The 14,507-nt window shown below is 65.7% G+C and overlaps 4 protein-coding genes across 4 annotated transcripts in view; 2 read left to right on the top strand and 2 right to left on the bottom strand.

The window, feature by feature from the left end:
* The first annotated feature begins 2,289 nt into the window (after positions 1-2,289).
* EMIHUDRAFT_442514 (hypothetical protein) lies at positions 2,290-4,218 on the top strand. The gene is made up of 5 exons (XM_005782859.1): positions 2,290-3,012; positions 3,097-3,115; positions 3,200-3,396; positions 3,533-3,588; positions 3,666-4,218. Exons 1-3 carry the CDS (start codon positions 2,328-2,330, stop codon positions 3,390-3,392), a joined length of 897 nt encoding a protein of 298 aa, XP_005782916.1. The 5' UTR covers positions 2,290-2,327; the 3' UTR covers positions 3,393-3,396; positions 3,533-3,588; positions 3,666-4,218.
* A 2,896-nt stretch (positions 4,219-7,114) lies between these two features.
* EMIHUDRAFT_442513 (hypothetical protein) lies at positions 7,115-10,658 on the bottom strand. Its single transcript, XM_005782858.1, has 6 exons — positions 10,147-10,658; positions 9,796-10,070; positions 9,336-9,500; positions 9,156-9,272; positions 8,859-9,058; positions 7,115-8,767 (listed from the first exon to the last, which is right to left on the bottom strand). Exons 1-6 carry the CDS (start codon positions 10,607-10,609, stop codon positions 7,975-7,977), a joined length of 2,013 nt encoding a protein of 670 aa, XP_005782915.1. The 5' UTR covers positions 10,610-10,658; the 3' UTR covers positions 7,115-7,974.
* An 86-nt stretch (positions 10,659-10,744) lies between these two features.
* Positions 10,745-12,310, bottom strand: EMIHUDRAFT_456563 (hypothetical protein). Its single transcript, XM_005782857.1, has 4 exons — positions 11,792-12,310; positions 11,582-11,627; positions 11,320-11,502; positions 10,745-11,244 (listed from the first exon to the last, which is right to left on the bottom strand). The coding sequence occupies exons 1-4, from the start codon at positions 12,304-12,306 to the stop codon at positions 11,074-11,076; spliced, it is 915 nt and encodes a 304-aa protein (XP_005782914.1). The 5' UTR covers positions 12,307-12,310; the 3' UTR covers positions 10,745-11,073.
* A 612-nt stretch (positions 12,311-12,922) lies between these two features.
* Positions 12,923-14,507, top strand: part of TK (transketolase) — a gene marked incomplete at its 5' end in the record, with an annotated part of 3,966 nt that continues 2,381 nt past the window's right edge. The window contains 3 exons of the mRNA XM_005782856.1: positions 12,923-13,368; positions 13,456-13,687; positions 13,836-13,976. Coding sequence (XP_005782913.1) covers positions 12,923-13,368; positions 13,456-13,687; positions 13,836-13,976 — 819 coding nt within the window. The remainder of the gene's footprint in view (positions 13,369-13,455; positions 13,688-13,835; positions 13,977-14,507) is intronic.

Here is a 14,507-nt window from a genome sequence, read left to right as displayed (position 1 = left end):
CTGCGCGCGCCTCGCGTCTTTTGTATCCGCTCAATGCCGGCTGCAAAGCTTTCGCTCTTGGCGCACGCGCCACGGGTGGCGATGCCGGAAACGGCGACGAAGCCCCCCTCAACGGCGGCACGGGCGCTCTCGTCTCTGCTCCCCAGACCAAGCGCGCGAGGGTGGGCGTGCCACACCCAGCTGAGGTAGCCCAGGGCGTGCAGCACAGGGAGGCGCAGCTCGCTCGTGAAGAAGAAGTCGACCTGGCCTTCCGAGGTCCTTCCGAACATCCGCTTCCCGTCCACCGTGTGCAGCGCGTCTCTGCAGCTCTGCTCCGGCCGGCACAGCGCTCTGTACAAGGGGCGGGACTCCTGCTTGACGCCGTCGGCTGAGCAGGTCGCCGGGCAGCTGGCGGTGAAGGAGTGATCGTACCAGTGTTGCATCACCGCGTCGGCACCTACAACTCGGGACGACTCGGGCCGCTATCTCCCGTAGTTTCACGCTCTACACGCATTGAATGGCGCCTGGACCGCGAGAGAAGAGCCCGCCACCGAAGAGGTCGACGTGGCCGCAGTGGGCGATGGCAAGGTCAGTGAGCGCGCCGCCGCTGTGGCCGAGGCCGAGGCCAGTGGGGCCGATGTGTGCCATCCGCACGTCGCGGAGGAACCAGGCGAGGCGCGCCGTCTGCTGTGATGCCATACAGATGGGCGGCAGCCTCTTCTGCCTCGATCCCTGTGTCGCGGCGCACCGCGCAAACGAAGCTTCCTGGCACTGCCGGTAGCCAAAGTCAGTGCGTAGGCCTGCGATGCCGCCCCCGCCGCCCACGGCGCGAAGGCTCGTCGGCACTTCGCACCCCGGACGAGCTTTTGGCGTCGGATAGGCATTTGTCCGGAGCACCGCGTCATAGTGGTCAGAGTCGATGAGGCGCGCCCACGAGCCGTTGCTACAGCGGAGGCTGTGGCCGGACAGGACCACAGCACAGCGCCTCAGCCCCTCACGCAGCAGCGGCTTACCTGGTCCAGAGCTGTGGTTGCGCATCCGAGCGACCCACCCAGCGATGGCCGCAACATCAAAGCTGAAGCAGCCGCCCGTCTCGACAGAGCACGCCTTGCGCATCACGCGGCCGTCACTTTCACACAGCCGCTTGTGCCCTCCCGGAAGGCACACGCGGAGCATCCCCGTTCTGCCGGACTCGACCGTGCAGGGCCGAGCAGTGTTGCAAAGAGTGCCCCGCGCGTGTAGCAGGTGCAGCAGCCGCTCGGCGAGTGGCCCTGCATGATCGTCCGCGAACCGGCCGTGGCCCTGCTGGTAGGCTCGCGAGCGGGCCTGCTCGAGCGCACACGCCGCCTGCCAGCCTCCCTCTGGCATTGACGAGGCCCTTTTTCGATTTAAACAGAACGGGCAGACGGCGGGCGGCCTGCTTCTCCTGGCAGCGAGGGACCAGACTCTCCACACACACGCAGCACACGGCCGGCGCACACCCTGGCAGCCTACCCTGGCTGGCTGGAGCCGCAGGAACGCACGTTTCAACTTCGAAAATCCCTGTGTGGTGGCGGCGTGCCGTCCTCCCAGTTGTTTGTTTTCTTCTTTCTCCACTTCCCAGGGCATATGCTACCAGGTCACAGTGTGGGTTCGGCACCTGTTCACACCAGTGCGGGGGTAGGGGACACCTCCGGAGTACTAGTATGGATTTCTTTTTCGGGGAAGAAATAAAGGGCGGATTTCTTCTTCGGTGGGATGAAAAAAACTCGGGGTGGCTACAATCGAGAGTGGACGTGATTGCGATTCCACTGAAATTGCAAATGAAAAACGCAATCAACGCCAATCACAGAGGCATTTGCCGCCCAGCTCCTTCGAAATTTAAGTGTTTTCCCAAGCAAGGGATGACAAGGTCTGTCTGTGAACCTCAGAGACTGTGCAAACTTCACGTCTTGACGGTTAAAAAACCTGTTAACGGTCGCGACGTGGTCAATTCAATATATCGTGACAGCGGCTGCGAAACGACAGCAGCAACGACAGCTGGTGACAGCTGGTGACAGCTGGTGGCAGGAGGCAGCTGGCTTCCAACTTTTTCGGGGGTAGTAGGGTAGGGTATCATCGGGGGGGTTGGGGTAGGGGGGTAGGGGGTAGGGGGGTGGCTGCCCACTAGGCAGGGTAGTATGTATGTGTGTAGGAAGGCGAAGAACAGTCAGGCTCGGACTGGACACCAACGCGGTATGGGTGGACGCTGGACAGTGATCGACGACTAAGGGTAGGGGGCGAGCCACCCTACCCGACCCCCCTCACACCTCGAACCCTGCTTGGTGTGGAGGCATTGACCTACGCGAGTACCTGGCGTGATTGACGGAATGGCGTCGAGCGTCGCTCACGACGCCTCATCGGCCCCCGCTGCTGCCTCCGAGTCGCTGGTGCGCGATACCGTGCCCGATATCTCGCTCATGAGGCGAGCGTTCACCGCCATGGACACCAACAAAGACGGGCACGTCTCCTTCCAGGAGTTTTCCACGTACGCCGCGACCGAGCTGCGGCTAGGAAAGCCAAGGGCGCGGTCTGCCCTCACGCAGCGGCAGCGGCGGATTCGCACCGATCCCGAGAGGGATGCGGATGCCGCTGATCAGCCACGTCGCCGCAAGTCCAAGCTCCTCAAGGGCATGAGCGACGGCGGCGAGGAGCGGGCGCGTGGCGCGGGCGCGCGCCGCTTTGGCCTCTCGAACGCCTCCTCGCGCGCCAGCCGGCTGGCGGTGCGGCGCTTCGGGCTGGGGAGCGGCAACGGCTCCGGCCCGTCCCTGTTTTCCGACGTGCCGCTCTTCCTCGCCGAGGAGGAGACGGAGAGGCTGATGCAGCACGCTCCGCCGTACGGGTTCCGGTTCGGCAGGTTCCGACCGGACGAGCTCGATGCGAAGCGGCGCAACGCCACGCTGCCGCGCGTGCGGCGGTACGGCTCGTGCGCCGTCGTCGGCAGCTCGGGCACTCTGGTGCGGCGCAGCTACGGCGCGGAGATCGACGCGCACGACGCGGTGTGGCGCGTGAACAGTGCGCCCCACCCTCGCCTGGCGGTGCGTGCCGGGCGACCTCTCTCCTCGCACCCCCTCCCCCGCCCCCTCCCTCCGCACGCAGGCGCAGTCGTGAACGAGAGGTGCGCCGCGTGCTCACAGCCGCAGGGCCGGCTGCAGGGCTGGCTGCAGGAGCCCCCGGCCTGAGCCTCGGAGCCGCCCGGTAGGTACGCTGAGTTTGCAGGTCGGAGGACGACCGTCCGTGTGCTCGCCTCGCCGCACGCGGGGTCGGATTGGCGCTTCAAGGAGCAGGACGCCTTCCCCGACACGACCGCGATGGTGGTGTGCGACCGGCCGTACGCCTACTCGTGCCGAAACGGGGAGGGTGTGAAGAGACGCTGTTCACAGCGGGAGGTGTGAATAGGTACGCCTACTCGTGCCGAAACGGGGAGGGTGTGAAGAGACGCTGTTCACAGCGGGAGGTGTGAATAGGTACGCCTACTCGTGCCGAAACGGGGAGGGTGTGAAGAGACGCTGTTCACAGCGGGAGATGTGAATAGGTACGTCTACTCGTGCCAAAACGTGCTCTACGCGACGCGCAAGCCGAACCTGCACGGTGCAGCCACCGCCCACCACCGCCCTCGTCCGGCTCGCGCCGCCGCCGCACGCCCCGCGCCGCCCGCGCGCTCTCAGGCATCAACCCGCTCTTTTACGCGGCGGTGCGGCGTGCGACCGACCGGCGAAAGAACGCGATCCCGCTCACGGGGGTGACCGCCGTGGCCATCGCGACGAGGATGTGCCGCAAGGTGGACGTGTACGCGATGAGCACGCTGAGCGGACCGCCGGCGTGCTACTACTACTGGTACTCGAAGCGCGGCGGCGGTTGCACCGGCGGCGCGCGCAGCTCCGACGAGTGGTACCACAAGCGGCCAGGCGACGCCGAGTTCCATGACTTTCGAGGCAACGCCGACGCGCTCCTGCAATGGAACGCGAGCGGCGCCATCCGGATCCGTGTCTGAGAGTAAGACGCCGCGCCACTTGGACGGCGGGGCGCGGGGAGGGCGAGACTCGAGGCATCGCCCGACGGAAACGCCCGAGCGTCGAAAACCAGCGAGAGATGGTGTCCAAGGTGTGCGGACCATATGTTGGTGAGCGTTCTTACTTGTGTGGATCAGTTTCGTGAGTGTGTGACCTACCAGCGCCAGCGATGACGGCTTTTTATTTAGCAGATAGCACCACAATGAGAACCGACAAAGAATATAGGTCCGCAAACCCCCGGCACACAACGAAAAGAACGCACGGGCGGGGATCCGTTCCTTTTCGTACGCGAAATCGAACCGTACCCATCTCCTCTAGTAGCTACTAGAGGTATCTTGGAGCACTTGGAGTGCAGTCTGAGCCCTGGCTGTCAGGCTGTCAGGTGCTGTCAGGTGATCTGTCAGGCTGTCGGGCACTGTCAGGCACTGTCAGGTGCCTCTGTCGGACCAGCTGTCAGGTGCTGTCAGTGCTGTCAGGTGCTGTCGGGTGCGTGTCTGACAGGCGAGGTGATCTGTAGCTGTCGGGTGCTGTCGGAGCTGTCGGGTGTTGCTGTCAGACGCTGTCGGAGCTGTCAGAGCTGTCAGGCTGCTGCTGCTGTTAGACGTTGGGCTGTTGCTGTCAGGTGCTGTCAGGTGGTGCTGTTGGGGTGCTGTCAGGCTCTGACACACATCAGCCACACTTATGACACTATCAAGAGGGCGCTGACTATCAAGGGGGTGCTGACGCCGATGACGCCGGCGGCTACGCAGCTACCCCCCCTCCTACACGGCGTGATCACGCCGGCGGCGGCGGCCGCCTGGGGAGCGCAGATGGCGGCGCAGGCACAGGCGGCGGCGGCGGCACAGACGGCGGCGGCCACCCCCACCCAGACGCCGTAGGCATATGACTGTAGGGCCCCAGAAGGCTAGCTGGTAGCTTCATTTGTAGTAGCACAGCCGCCGGTGCTAGAGGGGTGTGTTGTGGTTCTTGCCCAAAAATGCGTGTGGTTTTTGCCCATGCACATTTTTTGCATTTTTGCATTATGTGCATATCGCACATATCATGGCATTTGAACGCATTATAGTGCATTCAAGACTGCATCTGCATTTTCTGCATTTTGCGCGTGTTTGCATTTGGTTGCATTTGCATTTTTTGCATTTTGCGCGTGTTTGCATTTGTTTGCATTATGCATTCGGTGGGCAACTGCATTTCAGCTGCATATGCTTTTTCTGCATTCTTTGCATTCGGCGGGAAACTGCATTTAGTTGCATGGATTCACTGACACACGGCCTCCATAGCGTGTCGGCACCTAATCCTCCAAAAAGATAATGACGTCCATACCAGGGTGCTTGCTGTGGCGGTCGACTACAATCTCGTTCTCCACGCGCAAGTAAGCAACCGCAGCGCGAACATCAGTGCGGGTCAAGTGCTTGTCCGCCGAGCTGACAGTGCAAAATAAGTCGTCAAAGGTGCACCTGAGCTCTCCTCCGAGGTGCTCAAGGGCCGCACCGGCCGCGCGGACAAGAGCAACGACGGCGGCGAGGTCATAGTCAGCAGCAGATGAGGCAGCAGCAGATGAGGTGGAGGGACCGGACGAAGTGCTGCTCGCGGTGGGTGCCGGTCGCCGGGGGCGCGGGGGGGGGCGCTAACAGACCTCTTGCGCCCGCCTAGCCAACAAAATGGTGTATCATCTTGATGCATGCAAACTTCTACATTAGAGGAGGCAGGAACCGGAGCCAGATGGCCGAAGGGATGGACTGCTCAAGGGCCTCCCATTGTCCTTGGCCTTGCCTACTCAGCAACATGCATCACTATGCACTGAAAAATGCATTACAATGCAACGTATGCGGGTATGTGCATACGAATGCAATTGAATGCAGTGATCACTAAGGGGGGTTTGTTGTTGCCTGACGCAAGCGCATCCGGCGCCCAGTCGTCAGGCGCGGAATCCCAACCGTCATCAGGGCGGTCCTCCTCCTCCGCAGAGACCACGTCCCCAGCTGGCTGCTGGGTTAGAGCCTTCTTCGTCTTAGTCGGCCGGTGGGCTCTGCGCGCTTCACGGATGTCGGCTGAACCAAAGCTCTGAGAAATTGCAAATGCAAATGCAACCAAATGCAAACACGCGCAAAATGCAAAAAATGCAAATGCAACGAAATGCAAACACGCGCGCAAAATGCAAAAAATGCAAATGCAACCAAATGCAAACACGCGCAAAATTGTAATGCAGTTGTAATGCAGGTGAATGCATGCGGATGCAAAAATGCAAAAAACGCAATGCATGGGCAAAAACCACACGCATTTTTGGGCAAGAACCACACTTATGCCGGTGCTAGAGAGGGGTACGCAGAGGTGGAGCGGGAGGGACGGAGGGTTGAGAGAGAGACCCATGACCATCCCATGACTACATGGACCACACTCACATGTCTTTGCATGTAATTTTGTTATACCCTCATGGGGCACAAGAAAGAGGCTCTACGGGGTCTGTGTACGGTCTGTGCTGCTGTCAGGCTGTCAGCGCTGCTGTCAGGCCACTGTGTGCTGTCGGGCTGTCAGGCAGCTGTCAGGCTGTCACGTTAGGGCCTGACAGCGACGGGTCACCTCGCCTGTCAGGCTCTGCTGTCAGGCTGTCAGATGCGTGCTGTCAGACAGTCAGAGAAAGTGCTGTCAGCGCTGTCGGGCTGTCGGGCACTGTCAGGCGCTGTCCGGGGTTTGCTGTCAGTCTGTCAGACCAGGGCTCAGAGACAGAGTGCAGTCATCAACCTCACATCCAGGGCCGGGGAGCTGAGGAGCGCACCCAGCGGGCCGGCGGTATCATCCGTATGATTTGTTTATTCATTATAGCAACGCGCTGCCGGCGCTAGTACGGCTGGTTATCCGCGCTCTAACACTCTCGTACGAACTGGCAGACAGAGATGTGCCGCACCCCGAACCGCCGCGTGGGCAGCTGCGCCTGCGGAAGCCGGGGACGCTCTTGAAACATTTACGCTGGTTCGTTCGCTCTGTACTACTACACAGTGTGGGGGCCACAGGAGAGAGCGACGGGGTTCACACAGTCACAGAGCGTGTCCCGAATCCAGCAGCAGCGGACACGTGCAAGATCCAGCAAGGAAGGAGACGTGCGTCCCCTTCGCCAGCGATCAGTACTAAGACCTTCCCGCTTGCCCGAGCCCTCGCAATCAGTAACGACGCACCCGCTGGCTCCACAACCCTGAAAAAAGGAACGATAATGTCCTCATCGCGCCTCATGCACGCAATCGGTCTCCTTCACCGTTGGCGGCGCCGCGCAACGCTGACTCCGCCGGCCCAGCGGCTCTACCTGACTGGTGACGGTCAGGCGTTGGTTCTGCCCAAACATGCAGTGAAGACTGCCCTCATCGAATGCTCGACTCCATTCCGTCCAGAGGAGGCGCTCGCCAACCTGCGCGAGGAGCCGCCCACGCCTGGCGAGGTTATCGGGAGACACAAAGCCGTTCGCAAACGCGCGCAGGAGCTGGCAATGTGGTCGGGTGCCCTGATTGGCATCACGCTGCTCAGTCCCTTAATCGGGGTACCTGCCGGAGGGGCCGTCGGTAGCATCGCCCTCCACGCGATGGTCAAGTTTCACGGGCGCCGAGCGGAGCGGCGGCTCGCGCGGCAGCTAGATCAGCTATCAGTATCACTCGGAGTACAGTAGCGAGTGTGAATTTGTTGATTAATAAATGAAAAATAAGTAACGAGCGTCCGTGTACCGCGTGAGCCGAGCGAGCGGGGAAGCGCGGATCGAGAGGGCGGACAGAAGGCGCGCAACGCTTAGAGCGCAGAACGCCACAGCGGTCCCGCCCCAGTGGTCGATCAATGAATAGTGCGCCGTGATCCGAACGCGATGGGGGTTCTGGGTCGATAGAGGTAGGGGGAGGGGGCATGGCAGACGTATCAACATAGGGGTGGAGAGTGGGTGGTGGACGGCTCGGCCCGAGACCCAACGCGGCCCCTCCCGGCCCTGCAGCTAGCCCCGGATGGGGCGGGGGCTGCGGCTGCGGCTGCGGCGGCGGGGGGGCGACTTGACGGAGGTGGCGGCGCTCTGGCTCCTGCGGCCGGCGGCGGTGCCCTTCTTGGCGGCGGCCCGCTCTGCGGCGAGCTCGGCGGAGAGGTCCGATATGCCCGCCTCGGACTTGACCTTGTCATACACCTCTGGGAAGGCGTCGACGCCGTCGTGCCGCTTGCGCGCCTTGTCGAGGAGCGAGAAGTCGAACATCTGGCGCAGCTCGGTCGGCGTGCAAAAGATGTCGGTGTAGAGCGCCTGCCAGCCTCCGACCTCGCGCGTCCAGTGCTCCATCGCGCGGATGTTCTCCTTTGCGTCCCAGACCGCGCCCTCGCGCACGGCGCGCGGGACGCCGTAGGCTCCGAGGTCGACCCACAGCCCGGAGGCCTCGCCCTGCTCGATCTCGGCCGCGCGGGGGGTGAGCAGGCCGGACGAGCCGCCCGTCTCCGACGAGTGGTCGAAGATGCGCACCTGCGGTCGGGAGGGAGGGGGGGAGGGAGGGGGGCGCCGCGGGGGAGGGGGTGGGGTGGGTAACGATTGGGAGCCGGGCGGGTCGCGGTGCTCTCGAGAAGGTCGACGGGGCGGAGGGGCGAGAGGGCGGGCGGGAGGGGCGAGAGCCGCAGGCGTGCAGCGAGGGCAGGCGTGCAGGTAGGGCGGGGCAGAGGGTGACCGGGAAGACGAGGAGCGGGTAGGCGCCGAACCAGTCGTCGAACTTTGCGATGCCTTCCGGGAGGCGCCACAGAGGCATGATGCTCTCCTGCGAGCCGCCGAGGGGGGGCGGGTTGGCGGCGACGGGCGGCGGGTCCGCGGGGCTCGAATCTCTGCCGGCTTGTGCGGTGGGGAGAGACGCCTGCACGACGTGCGCGTAGACGGAGGCTCTGCGGATGACGGGCCCCTGCGCCAGCTTGAGGAGCGAGACCTCGGGAGGGCCGAGCCAGCCCCAGAGGGCGCGGTAGAGCGGGTGGTTGGAGAAGGGGATCATGTCCTCGAGCTCCCAAAAGATGGACCGCGTGAAGCGGTGCAAAAAGTGCTGGAGCGGGATCGACTCCTGCCGAGGGAGGAGAGGCGGGGCGCGTCAGGACTGGGCGGGGCCTGGTGCTGGGGGAGAGGCGAGGCAGCGGCAGCGGCCGCGGGGCTGCTCTCTCCTGGAAGGCGCCGGAGCGGAGGGCCGTCTCGACGTGCCGGTAGTAGAACGGCTTGTACCAGACGTTGATGCGGTTCAGCGGCGCGGCAGTCGAGGGGCGCGCGTCGAAGTAGCCCGCCTAGGAGCGGAGCATCTGGGCTGGCTCTCGGCTGGCTCTCGGCTGGCTCTCGGCTCTGCGCGCCTGGATGACGGCGTTGTCGCGGTCGTACAGCGTCGCCTCGAGGAAGTCGGGCGCCTGTCCCTCGCCGAGGGCAGCGAGCCGCTGCAGCTGCGAGGTGAGCTCTCCAGCGGACGAGGTGGGGAGGTACTCGACGCGGACGTACGGCTGCGTGCGGAGAAGCTTCACCTGGGGTGGGGGCGGGGAGGGGAGGCGGCGTCGGGGAGGGGGCGCGCAGCCAGACCCGCAGCCGCTCTCCACGGCCGTGGCTGCCATCCGAGTGGGGACGCCGTCCCTCGCACCCGAGTCCCGCCCCTCCACCCCCCCCCCACACCCACACACACACACACCCACACACCCACACACCCCCACACACACACCCACCCACCTCCACTCGCCTCCCTTCCCTCACCTCGCCTCGCCTCGCCTCCCTTCTCCCTCGCCCTCTCCTCGCCCTCGCCCTCCCCGCTCGCCCCCGCCTCGCCTTGAGGCTAGTCAGGAAGCCGACGGTGCCGTACGACCACGGCAGCGCGTAGAAGAGCTCGGGCTGGTCCTTGGTCACCGAGTGGCGGCGGCCGTGCGAGTCGACAAACTCGTACTCGAGCACCGACTCCTGGAAGAGGCCGACCTTGTGCGAGTTTGTCTCGATACCGAAGCCCATCGCCAGCCCGCCGATTGTGATTGACTCCATCTCGATGTGAGACTGCAGCATCAGCCCGAGGGGGAGGAGCTCGTCGGTCAGCTCGCCCATCGTCACGCCTACGCGGGCGGCGAGGGAGGCCGGCGTGAGGAGGCTCTCGCCGAGGCGCGCGGCGACTGCGCAGCACACACGCACCTGGCTCGCAGGTGAGGGTCAAGCCGTCCTCGTCCACGTCGAGAATCTCGTTCATGTGGCCGAGCGCGATCTGGTTGCACTCCTCCTTGTTGCTGCCCAGCTTGGTCGACATGGCCGCCCAGTTCGACCGTGCGGTGCGCAGCTTGCGCTTCCTCCCGCCACGGTCCCATGCCCTCAGCTGCTCCGAAATCGAGTCGACGTGAGCAGCATGGCGAATGGCGGCAGCCTTGCCGCCCGGCCCGCGCAGGTAGCGGCGAAGCCGCCGCCTCCCCAGCGTGTACTTGCCCCGGATAAAGGAGAGAGGCACGACGATCAGCATGAGGACCGGCGTGCGGCACGCCGCGGCCAGTCGAAACTGCCAAGGAAATTCCTTTGAGAGCGCGCCGCCGTCAGAGCCCAGCAGGGCGGCGAGGACGAAGGCTATGACGAAGGAGGCGACGCCGTAGCCGATAGTGGCGAGCATGGTAATGTTCAAGAGCGGGCGAGTCTGCTGGGACGTGGGTGAGTCTGCTGTTGAGCTCTGATGCGGGTGTCGCCACAAGGAGAGGCGCCGGGCGAAAAATTCTTTTTTTCCGTGATATAACCGCCGCGACCCTCCACGTTTTCTTTTCGCTTCGAGCGCCCTAGCGAAAGAACGCCGGAGAAAGAAAGAAACGCAGCAAGTCGCGCCGCCGCGGCACGCATGCAGTTCCGAGCAGATACGCGATGTACTCAGTAGTTAGTGGAGCAGGAGAGCCGTGGAAGCCGGGCGAGGCGATTTGTCCGAGAGCGGAGAGGCTGGTTGCATCTCGCAGCTGTCCCTCGCGGCGATCTGACACCGCCTCCGCGCCGCCGCCTCCGCGCGCCTCCGCCCGACCGGGCTGGCGCTGCCGGGGCGGCGAAGGCGGCGCTTTGCGCGGCTGGCTTCCCTTTGGGCGAAGCGGCGCCTCACTTCACGCCGTAGCGCAGCTTGGACTGGTTTGCAACCTCCTCCTGCGCCTTCTTCAGCGCCTCTGGGTCGGCGAGGAAGCGGCCCGAGAGGGGCGCGACGGCGCCGCTCATCTGGAGCGGCTTGAGGTCCGCGTCGAGCTCATAGACGAGCGGGATGCCGGTGGGCACCTGCTCTCAACGCAGCCGCGTGACAGACGCGGCGGTATGCGGCTCGGTGCGGCCGCACAGCGGCTGGAGCGGCACCTCGAGGCTGGTGATCTCGTCGTCCGAGATGCCGTCGAGGTACTTGAGGATGCCGCGGATCGAGTTGCCGTGCGCCGCCACCAGCACCGTCTTGCCGCGCTTGAGGGCCGGCGTGATGTCGCTCTCCCAGTACGGCAGGCACCGCTCGACCGTGTCCTTGAGGCACTCGGAGAGCGGTATCTCCTGCAGGGCGGGCGAGGCCGCACCGGGGTGAGGGGCGGAGGGTGCGGCCGGCGCGGCCGGCGCTCGTCGCGCGGCGCTCCTCCGTCGGGATGTGCGCGTACTTGTTGTCATTCCCCGGCCAGTACCTGCGGCGGCGGCGGCCAGGGCGAGCCGGTCGGGAAGGCCGACGCCGTGTGCGCCGCGGGCCGGTGCGACCCGCGCCAGGCCGCCTCTCGCCTCCTGGCCCCGCTCTCCGGGCGCGGCGCCCCCAACCTCCCCGCCCGGCCGCCCCTCCCGCGCCCCGGCGCACTCTGAGTCGGTGTCGATCGGCGGCGGCGGGAGCGAGTACGATCGGCGCCACTGCTTGACCTGGTCGTCGCCGTACTTGGCGACCGTCTCCTTCTTGTTGAGACCGGTCAGTCCGCCGTACATGCGCTCGTTCAGCCGCCAGTTGCGGTGCACCGTCACGTCCTCCTGCCCCGTGATCTTGAGCACGATCTCGAGCGTCTGCTGCGCGCGCTTGAGGAGCGATGTGTATGCGACGTCGATGGTGTGCCCCTCCCTCCACAGCGCGGTGGCACCCTGCGCGGCCTCGTTCTTCCCCAGCGTCGTCAGACCGACGTCCGCCCAGCCCGTGAATAGGTTTGCCTCGTTCCACACAGACTGGCCGTGCCGCAGCAGGATCAGCGTGGCGTGCGTCTCGGCATTCTCAGCGAGCAGAGGCGACGCCGCCCGGGACGGACGCCGCACCGACAGCTGCGCGCCGGGCGCAGGGCTGTGCGGCAGCAGGAGCGCCGCGGAGATCACATGCGATGATAGCAACATCTAGTTGCCGCTGTCTGAGTCGGAGATGGTCGGGGCGCGGTTCAATCTGGGTTCCGGCTCCTTCCATTGGGGGACGGAGGTAAAAACGCCTTCCCTTCCTTAGGGGAAGGGCCAGCAGCGAGAACAGACCCCCTATCCGGGAGGCTGGGTCTGTCAGCAGGCGGGGGGGTATGCTCGCGAGACCATACCATACCCAGCAAAAACTCCGAACCCGACCGTCGGGGCGATCGAGGAGATCGAGCACGCGACGCTCCCACTTTTTGCCGTAGCAGCGCAATGGACCGCGTGCTGCAGGCGCCGACCGCGTCCCCCGCTCCCGCCGCGCACGCCTCGCACCTTTCCCACCCTCCTCCCCGAGCGCGCGGGCCACCTCTCCCCCGCAGCGCCGCGCGCACCCGTAACCGCCGCCTGCCCCACACAGTACAACTTTGGCTACCTGCCACCGCGCGCGGGTCTCGCCTCCGACCTGCCGCTCTCGCACCTGGCCGCCGAGATCCTCGGCCCTCGCTCCAAAAAGATGAAGACCGCCGCCGGCGCCGACGCCAGGAACGGCGCCGGCCAAAAGGCGGCGCTCGAGCGGCGCTGCGTCAACTACGTGCGCGTGCTGTCGGCGGAGATGGTGCAGGCGGCCAACTCGGGCCACCCGGGCGCGCCGATGGGCTGCGCGCCGATGGCGCACGTCCTCTGGTCGGGCGTCATGTCCTACGACCCTGCCGACCCGGAGTGGATCAACCGCGACCGGTTTGTCCTCTCGAACGGTCACGCGTGCGCGCTGCTGTACTCGATGCTGCACCTGACGGGGTACGGCGTGTCGATCGACGACCTGAAGCAGTTCCGCCAGCTCGACTCGATCACCCCCGGCCACCCCGAGAACGGAGTCACCCCCGGAGTCGAGGTGTCGACCGGCCCGCTCGGCCAGGGCATCAGCAACGGCGTCGGCCTCGCAATGGCGCAGGCGCACCTCGGGGCGACCTTCAACCGGGAGGGCTTCTCGCTGATCGACAACTTCACCTACGTCATCTGCGGCGACGGCTGCATGCAGGAGGGCATCTCCTCCGAGGCGTGCTCCCTCGCAGGCGCACACACACACCACGCGCACCGCGGCCGCAGCAGCCGCCGCCGCGCCGCAGCGTCGCAGCGTCGCGCGAGTGTGGTGCTCGTAGGCCACCTGCAGCTGGGGCGGCTCATCGTCCTGTACGACGACAACAAGATCCAGATCGACGGCGCCACCTCGCTCGCCTTTTCGGAGGACGTCGGCAAGCGCTACGAGGCTTACGGCTGGCAGGCGAGCGCGCCACGCAGCGCCGCGCCCCGGCACACGACGACACACACACACACCCCGCCCGCCGCTTCCGGCTCCTCGCACCTGAGGCGCGAGGGTGTACCGCCGCTCTGTCTCGCACGAGCCGCGAGGGGTCCGGCTCGCAGCCCCCTCCTCCACCGCTTCCTTCCTGCCTCCGCCGCACCACCGCCCGCCCTGGCCCCGGGCCCCTGGCCTCTGACCCCCCCCCCCTGCGCACACGCCGCAGGACACCTCCCGCGTGCAGTACGAGTGGCTACGCCGCATCACCGGCCAGCCACTCCCCGGACGGCCGCAGCAGCAGCCGCCCTTTGGCAGGAGCGGCGGGGCGGAGCAGGCCGTCTTCGTCGCTGCGGATGACGACCAGTCGGTGTACGGCTGGCGCGGCGCCGACCGCACCAACGTATCTCCACCCCGTCCGACCTCTCGGCTGAGCTCGGCCGATCTCGGCTGATCTCGGCCGGCGCTCCGCAAGGTGCTCCGCTTCCTGTCCGAGTTCGACGGCGCGCGAGTCATCCGACTCACAACCTCCTACCGCTGCTCCCCGCACGCCCTCGCCTTGCAGCCGCCGCCGAGGGGGCGGCACACGCGTGCGTGACGCGCCTGCCGGCCCTCCCCGTAGGCACGCCCTCGGCGCGGCGCAGGCGTTGCTCTCCCGCTCGCCCTCCCTGCTCGCAAAGGAGTGCGAGCCGCACACGCCCGCCGCCGACGCGCCGCGCGTGGTGCTGCGCTGCTTTTGGGACGCGCGCGACGAGGCGCAGTGGATCGCGCGGCACGTGGCGGCGCAGCGAAAGTCGCACCCGGCGTACCGCTACTCGGACTTTGCGGTGCTCGTGCGGTCGCAGGAGCTTGCGGCGGCGCTCGCGCCCATGCTGCGCGCGCGGGGGCTGCCCATCTCCAC

The sequence above is a fragment of the Emiliania huxleyi genome (genome assembly GCF_000372725.1).
Source record: "Emiliania huxleyi CCMP1516 chromosome Unknown EMIHUscaffold_185, whole genome shotgun sequence".
Lineage (NCBI taxonomy): Eukaryota > Haptophyta > Isochrysidales > Noelaerhabdaceae > Emiliania > Emiliania huxleyi.
The sequence above is the reverse complement of the archived record's forward strand: the minus strand, read 5'-3'. Positions and strand labels throughout refer to the sequence as shown.